General features: G+C 43.5%; 2 protein-coding genes across 2 annotated transcripts in view; one reads left to right on the top strand and one right to left on the bottom strand.

The window, feature by feature from the left end:
• Nucleotides 1-13,135, top strand: part of galnt14 (UDP-N-acetyl-alpha-D-galactosamine:polypeptide N-acetylgalactosaminyltransferase 14 (GalNAc-T14)) — a 110,517-nt gene that overhangs the window by 66,840 nt on the left and 30,542 nt on the right. The window contains exons 4-7 of the mRNA XM_080791123.1: nucleotides 1,576-1,643; nucleotides 3,707-3,772; nucleotides 6,126-6,247; nucleotides 9,779-9,866. Coding sequence (XP_080647249.1) covers nucleotides 1,576-1,643; nucleotides 3,707-3,772; nucleotides 6,126-6,247; nucleotides 9,779-9,866 — 344 coding nt within the window. The remainder of the gene's footprint in view (nucleotides 1-1,575; nucleotides 1,644-3,706; nucleotides 3,773-6,125; nucleotides 6,248-9,778; nucleotides 9,867-13,135) is intronic.
• Nucleotides 11,890-13,128, bottom strand: LOC308334081 (lactose-binding lectin l-2-like; the record flags this gene model as incomplete). The annotated part of the gene is made up of 3 exons (XM_080790669.1): nucleotides 11,890-12,049; nucleotides 12,165-12,342; nucleotides 13,122-13,128. 3 exons carry the CDS (start codon nucleotides 13,126-13,128, stop codon nucleotides 11,890-11,892), a joined length of 345 nt encoding a protein of 114 aa, XP_080646795.1.

Here is a 13,135-nt window from a genome sequence, read left to right as displayed (position 1 = left end):
TTTTTCCACAATAAATCAAATGTGAAACGGCTACGGCTGGGAGACCAGAAACACGAACAGATCACCAGCACTCACTCTAAAGTCCTTTTAGGGTCTTTTTATGAACAGCCGTGGGCAGCAAGCAACAAACAGCCGGAGCCTCGTATCATTCTTGGATTATACGCAGAGGAAGGCAACAAATCCTTGCATTATACGCTGTGGAAAGAACACTTCAGAGTGCTTGCTGCCCATGCCTGATAATAAAAGAACCTAAGAGAACTTGAATTGAGTACTGGTAATGTTTTCGTTTTATTAGATTGTACCCAGTAAGAGACTGTTAAATAGTTTGAGACGACTTCTTGTAATTCCGTTTTGACTTGATGAAACAACGAAACCCCCTGCAGCATCTATCTATCTATCTATCTATCTATCTATCTATCTATCTATCTATCTATCTATCTATCTATCTATCTATCTATCTATCTATCTATCTATCTATCTATCTATCTATCTATCTATCTATCTATCTATCTATCTATCTATCTATCTTTCCATCCATCCATCCATCCATCGTATTCTCTCCATCTTCCTGTCTCCCTCTTTCTTACATTCTCTTTCCTTCTTGTACTGTATCCCTCTTTCTCTATTTCTGCTCGGTTTGCCACTTCACTCCATCCCTTCACCCCTTCACCCCTCTATCCCCCCATCCATCCATCCATCCCTCCATCGATCTATCCCTTCATCCCTTTATCCCTCCATTCTTTCATTCCTTTATCCCTCCAATCATCCCATATGTTGGTGGAGATGCAGTTTTTCATTCAGGACGGATGAACTCACAGGCTATTGAAATGAAAAATAATAGAACAAAACATATTTTCTCATTTTCTGGGCAAACACACTCAAATGTGCAAGCACGCACGCACGCACTAGAGGGCAGCACGGGTCCACCCGGAACCGAATACCTGAGAGCCGAACCGAGAACCGAGCCGGTTCTGGCCCAAAATATTGACTTGTCCCTCGGGCAGGGTCGGATCCATTCCTAATTGCCGCGGGTCTCGTCGGATCGTCTGAAATGCAGTTACCCGAAATTACCCGTGAGGATCCGAGCTTTATATTAAACCCTTCAACTTTTAAAATAGGTTTAAAAAATAGACATGTGTGCATTGTAATTATTACATTCTGAAGTCCATATTGTCTGTTGAACAACGAGGGCTGGGTCTCGTCATGCACCTCGACATACCGTCTCTCTCTCTCTCTCTCTCTCTCTCTCTCACTCACACACACACACACACACACAAAGGACTGGTGACTCACAGGTTTGAATTTGGAATGTTTCCAAACTTCTATTTTAATGAAATAGTTAGATTTTATAGAGAAGATCCACCATACATTTTCATAAGAGCTCTTCCTGACATTTTCAATAATGTTGTTCCATATGAGCTGTATCCCATTTATGATGTACTCATCACACTGTACCTATCTCTCCCAACCCCACACCCCTCTCTCTCTCTCTCTCTCTCTCTCTCTCTCTCTCTCTCTCTCTCTCTCTCTCTCTCTCTCTCTCTCTCTCTCTCTCTCTCTCTCTCTCTCTCTCAGTGTGTTGAACAGGACTCCAGTCCATCTGATCCATGAGATAATTTTGGTGGACGACTTCAGCGATGATGGTGAGACGCACACACACACACACACACACACACACACACACAGCGATGTGTCCATTCCGGGTCAGGGGTCCAGGTTCGGGGTCAGAGACAGAGGGAGGTGTGAATGCAGGCGTACACAGCCTGCCTGCAGCAGCTGTGGCTCCACAGCTCCATCGGGGCCTGTTGCTTTACAATGGACACCAAGGGAAAGATGCTTCCATTCCGGCTCACAGACAGTAATGAAGTGTATCACTGGGCTGAAACGATGCTCTGTGTTGCAGCTGTGCTCACAATGGGCAACACAACTCGATTGCTAGCGTTAATGGTGAACGTTTATATTGATTTGAACTTCCCTATTGCAAACCCATTGTGACTTCAAACTCCATTTTAACCATGTTAGATTCACTGGAAAAACACCCGTCCTTGGTTCGGGTGACTGGCATTGTCCTTCTAATATGTGAGTGGACAGTGTTTTTTAAATTGCTTTTTTAATTTTTCCGCCCTAATTCCTTGTACAAGCGTGTCAAGCTAAAGTAGTGAAAATACTGCAATGTTTGTTCCATTTCCTGAAAAGTAACGGTTTTCTACATACAAGGTTTCCACCGCAACGATATCCAGCCATGACTTAACGCTTGAAAGCACAAGGCGTGCAAGCATAAGCACACATTTGTTTTCCGCTCGGGGTGGAAACAAAGGTTCTTCCACGCGCATTCTCATTGAAATGCATCGAGAAGACTTCCCGCTGTGGCCACGTTCGGCCAACAGTCGCGCGCTCACTCATGCGCACAATATAGCGCGTGCTCAACGCTGCTTTTGGTGGATTTCCAGCGTAAGACCCTTAATCCCCGTTCCCGACACCACTGCTTACTGCCATCGCTGGCTTGCAGTGTAACCAATGCCTCCAAATCTGTCTAAAGCTCAGCTCTGAAAGATAATACAAGGGATACGCCTATACACATTGAACTGATGCCGCTAACAAGAGTCACAAGCTAACACACCGTTTCTCAATGAATGGTCCGGAGCCAAAAATAGACACTTAGAAGGCGGCATTAGTCCTAAATGGGTTAAAGTGCTCATATGGCCTAGATATTGTCGCTTCTTTTGGGCTATTTTTCATCAGCGTGGTTGCTCATGTCTCTCGCAAAATCTGGCAACACTGGAGCTGACCAGTACAATGTAATTAGTGTATTTTATCCCACTGAATAAACCCTTTTGACAGGTTAAACACAGCTGAATGTAATAATGTTCATCGTTCGTTGTGTTTTAAAAGAAATATTACACTCGAGGGTGTACTTCACCGTCAATACTGCCACTAAAGTCATGCGGTCAGGAATGAGGTGCTCACGCCGACTTCCATAAGCATTCACTCAAGTGCCATTAATGACGGTAAACCACACCCTCGAGTGCAATATTTGCAATTACACAACGGTTACAATGAAATAAAACATAATCAAAATGTATTCATGTTGTTGGCTTTTGAAAACAAAACAAAAACATTTAGCTAATGCAACACAAAACTGCATTGTCAGCTCAATGTTGTTGCAACTGAACATCTGCTGAAAGGTTTTTTTCATGGGAAAATTTCTGTACTATTTCTGCAAACTTCACATGCATTTTATAATGCATGTGAAGTTTGTTCTTGCTTAATGTAAGTCGCTCTGGATTAAGAGCGTCTGCTAAATGCCTAAATTGTAAATTGTATAAATGGCTAAACAAAACTGACACAGAAAAGTTATTTATGTATGAAATATTGACAGAGAGACTCAAACGAAGAACATTTTCTGCATATCATTTTATTGTGAAGCCTTGTTTTGTTTTTATTATAGTTAGCTACTAGATTGAGTTAACTATATATCCCTGATTCTCAATGAATGGGTTATTATCCATCAAAATGACCTATTCTACCAAACCTATTTAATTGTCACATGATCATATGATGTGTTCTTCTTTTGTGTGTGCGTGTGCGTGCGTGCGTGCGTGCGTGCGTGTGTGCGTGCGTGTGTGTGTGTGTGTGTGTGTGTGTGTGTGTGTGTGTGTGTGTGTGTGTGTGTGTGTGTGTGTGTGTGTGTGTGTGTGTGTCGTAGAAAAGGACTGCCAGCTGCTCACCTCGCTGCCAAAAGTCACATGTCTCCGTAACAACCAGAGAGAAGGTACTGTAACAGTGTGTGTGTGTGTGTGTGTGTGTGTGTGTGTGTGTGTGTGTGATTGATTGATTTGACACGACGTACAAACGTACGTTTGGTCAAACAGTTCAGAGTAAAGGCCAATACATACTCCTTCCAACTTCACACTTCATCTTTCATCTTTCTAAACTATAGTTCGGAGTGTCAGGCTATCTGGAGATAGCATAGGTTCTGACAACAAGATTCTGAGACCTCCCATCTTTCTATTTTTCTTTTCTTTTTTCAGGGAAGCCCATTGAGCCCATTTTCAAGGACGTCCTGATCATCACAGCACATGAAACACTATTATATAAACACTATTATATAAATTATATAGGCCTATAATGAAACACAATAACAAACATTTGAACTGCATTACAAGGTCACAGATACAAATAAATGTAGGTTTACATGAAACAGGTGCAGTTCCATTTGCATGGAGCATAATAAATGAAATCACTAGGGTATTCCTTGTTCACTGTTCATACTGTACGTGGGCTGGTACATCTACCAGCCCACGTCCTTGTCCTTGAGTGGGTTCCAAATGGCCCTGTATGGGTGTGCAACTCTGAGAGTGTACAACTGCCAATGGACCCTTTAGTTCCATTTAGTTCCATTTGTACACTGTCAGAGTTATGGGGTCCTTGTCTTAAATGGAACAGATCCTTAATAAGTATAATCGGGAAGACCTGTGAAGGAAGTAGAGAAGCGGCGCAAGTTCTTTCCAAAATGGACCCGGAAAATAAATCCCTGTTCATTTTCCTCATAGACTTTTCAGAAAGTATTTATTTAAAGACGTTTACGCCAAGGACAAAGCCAACTCTTGTCGTGACAAATCATGACAATAAACACAATGTTTTGGGCCAAACAAAGAATTAGAAAGTAGAAAAAACCACATTTTTGTTGTTTTTCTTCTTTGTAATTATTTGTTTGGTCCAAAATATTTGTTGTCAGGGTTTGTCACGACTCGAGTTGGCTTCGTACGACGTTTAAAAGGTCTTTTAATAAATACTTTTTGAAATGTCTATGGGAAAAATGCATTGGGATTCATTTCCTGGGCCTGGCGTCATCATGAAAGGGGGCGGGACTGCGACGCTCTATTGGGCGTTTAGTCTTGCTTCTGAACGGGAAGATAATTACCTATCATGATGTGGGACACCTGGTGGCACCTGAGGGGGCACAACTATCCTCGCTCTAATCCAGTGGTTCCCAAGCATTTTAAACCGAGCCGCAATAGAGAAAGAATACACAAAAAAGGGAGATATTTACTCTACAACAACATGGGTTGGGAAACAGTGAGTCTTGCACTTATCACGCACAATTACACACACACTACACACACACACACACACACACACACACACACACACAGGGTTCATGAGTTCAGATGGTTATAGTTAATGGCTTGAGGCCTCTGGATTGATTATCTTTTTAATGTGACTACAAACAGCAGGCTGTTAAGAGCCTGTGATCTGATATACACTCATTAACACGCACACTCGCACGCACACACACGCACGCACACACAGCTGTGAGTGTGGTCTCAAGAGGAAGTTTAGTGTTATCGATGCAGAGCTTTTGGAACGTTCTCCCCTGCTCAAAGTCAGCCTGCCCTGCTGTGTGTGTGTGTGTGTGTGTGTGTGTGTGTGTGTGTGTGTGTGTGTGTGTGTGCCCATCCATCCAGAAAATAAAGCCTTATTGAGGATGAAATGGGATTTTTAATTGGCTGAACGGTGCTCTTACAATGTCACCGCCATGCACACACACACACACACTCATACCTACACGCACACACAGACACACAGACACAAACACAGTGACACACACCCCTCTCCCTGGAGTGTGACGGCTGCGTTAAAAGGCTGTGTCCATGTCTGACAAAGGCTCTAAGAGCTCTGCATTGATTTCTCCTTCACTGACCGAGAGAGAGAGGGAGGGGGGGGGGTGGAGAGATGGAAAGATAGTGGAGAGAGGGAGGGAGGAGGGCAAGAGAAGGACGGACGGACGGACGGACGGGTGGATAGATAGACGGATGGATGGATTCATAAATGAATGGATGGATGCATCAGTTTAATCGCGGATCTCAAACTGCCATGACATGCTTTGTTACACTGTAAATCACCCATGTGCTGGTCAGCTGGCTGAGTGCTTTCCTCCTGCATTAGAGGTGCCATGACATTAGTCCCATGCACGGTCCATTATTCCAAAGTACAACAGGCTATTGGTCCGACAGCGTGCTTCACTACTGAGCCTGCGTGCGTGCGTGCGCGTGTGTGCGTGCGTGTGTGTGTGTGGGGGTTCTGTCTGTCTGTCTCTCTCAATTAAATTGTCTCTCTCTCAGGTCTGATCAGGTCTAGGGTCAGAGGAGCGGATGCCTCCAGAGCAGCGGTGCTGACCTTCCTGGACAGTCACTGTGAGGTCAACAAGGACTGGCTGCCTCCGCTGCTGCACCGGATCAAACAGGTACATACACTGACTGGATCCTATGTGTAGCTTTATGTCCTCACAGAGATAGAATGATCAAACAGGTACACTGGATCACACTGTGTGTACGGTCCTATGTGTAGCTTTATAGGCCCCATATGTCCTCACAGAGATAGAATGATCAAACGGCTGTGCTGTGTGAGTGTATGTAGATTGTAGTCCTATTCCGGCCTTTTATAGGCTCCACATATCCTCACAGGGATAGAAGAAAGGTCCTGGCAATCATAGGGAATGAGCACTGGAAATGACAGCTGTCACCATAAAACAAAAATCTTCACCCTACAAATGTACAACAAAATAATATATATATAAGAGATAGAGGCTGTGTGTGTGTGTGTGTGTGTGACTGTGTGTGTGTGTGTGTGCCTGTGCACGTATGTGTGTGCTCGCGTGCGTGGGATTTGAATATGAATAACTACAGTATAGCAAGGTCACTTGCTATTGAATATTGTAGCACTTACTACTCTTGTGTGTGTGTGTGTGTGTGTGTGTGTGTGTGTGTGTGTGTGTGTGTGTGTGTGTGTGTGTGTGTGTGTGTGTGTGTGTGTGTGTGTGTGTGTGTGTGTGTGTGTGTGTGTGTGTGTGTGTGTGTGTGTGTGTGTGTGTGTGTGTGTGTGTGTGTGTGTGTGTGCGTGTGTGCGTGCATGCGTACAGTGCGCAAGTTTGTTTGATTACTAGTGTCCAGGGTGAAATACGGAGCCTTGGGTGAAAACAGCAGTAGCTGTGATTGCCTCTCATGGAGAAATAAGTGCTGCTCTCTCTCCCTCCATAATAAGTACTGCTCTCTCTCCCTCCATCATCCTCTCCTGTCCTCTTCTTATCTACAATGTCCACTTCCCTTGTCTTCCCTCGTCTCACCTCGACGTTTTATACGTCTTCATTTTCACTCATCAATTCTCTTTATGCTTTTCCCTCCATTTCCCCAACATACAACATTATATATTTCAGTACTTTTATTCCACCATTCCATCCCAGATTCCTCCTCCTCCTCCACTTTTCTCCTCAGTCTTTACTTTTCTTTCACCCCGTGTCTCGATACATCTCCACTTTCATTTTTCACGCTGCAGCTTTTGTTAAATGCAATAAACCCCATTGAGTTTTAGAAATCCTTCTCCACAAGTTTGAAATTGATTTAGACCGCCGTTTGAGCTTGTGCTCAGTTTAGCATTGGACACTGGCTGTGCAATTCATTATTCTTTCATCAGGAATGCCAGTGTGGCCTTGCATGTATAGCTGACATTACTGCAGACCATTTTCCAAATCGTTCCAGACGGCAAGGTCGAAACATTTTACTGCTGTGTTGAATGAATAGAGATTTTGGAGCGTCAAGCATTAGTTTGTGGGGCACGGTGGCACAGTTGGTAGTGCTGTCGCCTCACAGCTAGAAGGTCCTGGGTTCGATTCCCGCTGGGGACGCTGTGGGCACTGGCGGCGTGTTTCCTCCTCCGCGTCATCAGTGCCCATACCCGAGGCGGGGGTTGGCGATAGGGCCTTTCTGTGTGGAGTTTGCATGTTCTCCCCGTGCCCCCTAGGGTAGATACCCTCACAAAAACATGCCGTAATCCTGGTCTGATGGAGGGGAAAGGAACTGGTCGGAATAACGTGTCCCTTCCACGCGCTACGTCCAGCTGGGGAAATTCCCCTCTGTCAGGTGAAAAGAAGCAGCTTGGACTCCTCCTGCATAGAAGGAGGCATGAGGTCAGTCCGCTGCCCCCCCAGGTTGGCAGAGGAAGTGTAGCGCCCAGGATTACTTAGATAATTGGCACTGGGTGAAAAGCAAAACTGGGTTACAAAATCGTGGGATAAAAATTTAGCGAAAAAGAAAACATTAGTTTGTTGGTGTGCGCCATTAAACACAAAGTGGAAATGTGAGTACTTTGTTCTCCATTATTTGAAAGTTTCCCTTTTTGGACTTTTTTTAATTCCTACTTTTGATGTAGGATTTTGGGTCTGTCACTCCACCGAGAAAACCTCTTCTTCTTATTGAATCATATTTATGCATTTATACATTTTAAAAGATCCAAATGGCAACGTTAGTTAATGAGTATATCTCCACTGACCGTTCATTAATTAACAGATATCGGTGCACTCTATGATTCTCTGAGCATTGTTCCGAACGCAGCCTTTGTTGTGAAGCAGAGTGAGCCGACATGCACATGCAGTAGCATCACCCTGACTCTGACCTGAATGGATGGCAACCTTAATTAATTAGTATCATTAGTAACACCTGTGTTTACCCTATTATTTTCTATCAAAATGGCTGCTGTGAAAAGGGGCCATTAGTTTCACTACAACAGGCGGCAGCAAAGAAGACAGGATGAATAGAGAAATTAAAAAGCAGAGAGTGTGACTCATGACTTTTTTCTGTCCCTTTAATTTAGCATAGCTTTTATGGGTTGCTTATCTATCTATTGATTCTGCTGTGGTGAAAACTCATTATAAATGGCTCTGGATGAGAGCGACAGCTAAATGCCTAAAAAGTAAAATGTCAGCACCGATTGCCTTGATTATGGTGGTGATGTCCCAATGTCATTTTATATACCAGCAATCAATAGGTAAAACGCACGCAAGTGTATGTGTGCGCATGCACATGCACATGTGTGGATGTCCCTGTGTACAAGAACAGGGAGTCATCCTTCACTGTCTCATTATATAGTCATATATTCATATTTAAATGTATGAGTTATTGATCGAGGTAAACAACTAGCCGTACAACTCTGTACAACTCTAAACTCCTGAGGGGAACTAGTTTTCAAGGGGGTCCTCATGCATACATGCATGCAAACGTACAACTCCGGAAGTGTACAAATGGACCCTCCATTTGTACACTCAGAATTACAGACCCGTAACTCCTCAACAACGACCCCAGGGAGTCCCTGGGCCCCACTTTGAGAAGCACTCCTTATTGCTTTGCCGTTTGCATCTGCACTCGTGCGTCTTTAGAGACATAATAGAATAGTTGTCTGTCTGCTTCCATGTGACACTTGTTTCTTGGACTATTAGCTATAGTGTACTGTAGAAGAGTATGTTGAACTGTTATCATTCAATAACAATTAATTATGTCTGTGCCTCGTTCTGGGCATAACGTAACGCCGCTGAGTGTAGCTTTAACAACTGCAGTTGTCAGCTATTATGTACGTACAGTATGTATGCACTCACAGAGAGAGGGGGGGGGGAAGGGAAAGTGAAACTCACCATATTGTAAATGCATGACTGAAGTTGGATGACTAGAACTTAATGTAGTGGATGTAATAACTCTGGAATGGAATCCACCTCAGGACACACACACACACACACACACACATGCACGCACACAGGCTAACATCGTCATACTCCCACAAACAGCCTGTTTGTTTTAATATTTGTGTGTGTGTGTGTGTGTGTGTGTGTGTGTGTGTGTGTGTGTGTGTGTGTGTGTGTGTGTGTGTGTGTGTGTGTGTGTGTGTGTGTGTGTGTGTGTGTGTGTGTGTGTGTGTGTGTGTGTGTGTGTGTGCGTGCGTTACTCTCCAGGACCCTAAGTGTGTGGTGAGTCCAGTGATTGACATCATCAACATGGACACGTTTGCCTACGTGGCTGCCTCCTCTGACCTGCGTGGAGGTACGGACCAATTACTTTCCAAAGTTTCCATTTCTCCATCCCTTCTCCTCTGTGTCTCCCTCCATCCTTCCTCTCTCTCTCTCTCTCTCTCTCTCTCTCTCTCTCTCTCTCTCTCTCCATCACTCCATCCTTCCTCTCTCTCTCTCTCTCTCTCCATCACTCTGTCTGACTCCAATCTTGTTTTCTTGGTAACAACGATCAACTAATCAATGCTGATAATAGTCCTGTCTATGTTTCTCTCTCACACGCACGCACGCATGCACACACACACACACACACACACACACACACACACACACACACACACACACACACACACACACACACACACACACACACACACACACACACACACAAGGAGCAAGGGATCAATGCTGTCAGTGACTCTCAAAAGGACATTTTAATTATTGATGTTCCTATTGGTCCGAACATGAAAAAGATCACTTGGAGACAGAGCATCATCGATCCATGCATGCACACCCACGTGCACAATACTCAGGCCCAGATAGACAGGGAAATGCATGCACATGCACGCCTGCAGACACTCACGCACCCATGCACACATACACATACACACACACACCCTACCGATGGGGGTTGGGAGTGCTGTGGCAGCAAATATTGGAACTGCTGGACTGGACTGCTTCATCAGCACACACACACACACACACACATACATACACACCAAAAGTAGACCATCTAACACCTGTTTTTATCATTACTTGCGCAAGCAGAGCGCGCAAGTACTAGTTTCGGCCAGGACGATATTCGATGCGTATGCACCGTCCCAGCAAATGACGTAATGAATACTTGTGCCTGATACGGCAGTGGTGCCAGATTACATACATGTATACACAGGAGCATTACCTTTAATCCTCCAGACACTAGTTAGTTACAACTAAAGCAAAGTACACCTTGCCTTTTTAGGGATTTGTATCCATACTCCATAACCTAATATAATGTACTCATTCAGGATAGTTACAGTTTATTTGTAGAGATGGGTAGATCAGTGTGGATACAGGATCTGACACATGGCTTTCTTCTGTCTCGTTAGTGAGGCAGAGCTCTTAAGCTTGGGGCTTTCTGTCATTTTAGACATTGTTATAAAATAGAATTTGGGTTGGATGTACTATAGATGTGGCATTACTGGATAAGTAGGTAACCTACAGTGGAGTCCCGTAAGTTTGTTCCTCAATCTCAACCTTTGTTAGACACACACCCAGATTCTCAGCCACACCCACAGGTTTATTTTAATATGTGGAGTGGCTATTCAACCACCAGGTGGCTTCGACCCATGATGAGCAGATCTGCACTGAGTCTTAATAGCTTCTAGCAATATGCAGTGGTGGGAAAAGTATCACAATTTGTGGTATCAAAGTGTACTTAAAGTACCAAAAGTAGAAAGTACTCATTGTGCAGAATGTCCCATTTCAAGTTTTCAAATGTATACAAATCTTTTGAAAAGAGCAGATCTACAAGCTCATAATGTGGCACATCATGACGTATTGTGAGCTTGTAGATCCGCTATTTTCAAATAGTCTATTATACTGAGGAAGTGGTTAAGGCATGTTTTTTTATATAATAATCAAAATTTAAATCTTATCCATTTTTAAAGGAGTCACATTTTGATCAAAATATTGTTTAACATTATTACTTATTTTTAAGTGAGATTGACTGACATAGAAACATAGCTTTTTCAGAAAACTGTCAGGATGTAGAAGACATTTTTAGAATCTGATCTCAGGTCAGAATGGGTTAATTGGGGACAGACTCTACGAGATGCACAAACAGAAGGATAAGGGCGATGGCACGCCATGTCAGGCCATTGAGTATTCCAGTCTGTAAAAGCACAGTGTTTTCACCATGTCAGCCCATTGAGTATTCCAGTCTGTAAAAGCACAGTGTTTTCACCATGTCAGCCCATTGAGTATTCCAGTTTCTAAAAGCACAGTGTTATCACCATGTCAGCCCATTGAGTATTCCAGTTTGTAAAAGCACAGTGTTTTCACCTCCACCTATATTGTCATGCTCTCCACTGAAACCAAAAGGTGTGTCTAACTGTGCAGCCATCAGACCACATCCACTCACCCTCCTTGTGAATGTCACTGAGTCCAAACCAGGTCCTCTCCTCCATAGGGTCAAAGTTCTTGATCAGGGTTCGGACAAAGTTGAGCTCACCCTCGCTGTGGATGGATGGTTTTGATTGATTGATTTATTAACAGTTTGCAGAATTACAGTACATTTACAACTCAATAGAAAAACTGTTAACAGTGAGTGGACGACACCATAAAGCATTACCTGGACAACAGGTTGGCATCTTGAGACAAGCAGTTCAGCTCTGCGTCGGCCCAGCTGAGGTCTGTGGCGACGTACTTGTAGCAGCGGCCGTTGAATCGGTACCAGAACATTGGACCGTTTCCACGCTGTAGTGTAACCTCAGCCAGTGTTGAGACTATGACTAAAACCAAAGTCTGGCCTTTAAACAAGTATCACTGTTACTTACGTTTACAGCACACTAAATGTTCATACATGACCTAAAAGATAAGCATACAGATATGCTGTGCTTCTGTATCACTACTGTAGCTATAGATTCCCAGTTTAGGTTTAGCTTGGCAACAAGGGGCTAATTGCACATTAATTGATTGGCTCTACATTAAATTGAAAATATCCCTTGTATATGGATTAAATTAAGAGCACTGATTTGTCTGGTCCGCTTTGATCTAGTTTACTGGCTCATGAGAATGTTGAAGCAACGTGGGTCCAACTGCAGAGGAGAGATCTCATTACAGTCTGTTGATGACTTTATGATCCCAGTAGAGAAATTGTGTTTGCACAGACTTAAATAAATCAGGTTATAGAGATACTAGACTGGAAAAAATCCCTGAATTGTTTTAGTACACTGCATAACATCTGCGCTCATACAAGTTACCAATTTAGTCAAGGTAGGCCTACTTCCTTACTCACAGTTCAACCACAGTTAAAGACTTGCTCACACGCACGCACAGACACACGCACGCACGCACACACGCAGAGAGGGATTCGGTCCAATGTACTGCAGATGAATTAAAAAAAAACGCCAGTGCAAAAACAAGATACACTCATTCTGACTCCAATACTAAAGTTATTTTTTATTTTTTTATTATTAAAACTTTACATTGGTGTGACGTTACGTTGTCTGTCGGGTCTAAACCTCATAATATGTCCAAAACTGTAACTTTTTCAGGATTCTAATTCAGGAATAGCAAAAGTAGCTACCGTACATTAGATGC

This window comes from Protomyctophum bolini (genome assembly GCF_963924005.1).
Source record: "Protomyctophum bolini genome assembly, chromosome: 19".
Taxonomy (NCBI): Eukaryota; Metazoa; Chordata; class Actinopteri; order Myctophiformes; family Myctophidae; genus Protomyctophum; species Protomyctophum bolini.
This window is presented reverse-complemented; position numbering and strand designations above follow the sequence as displayed.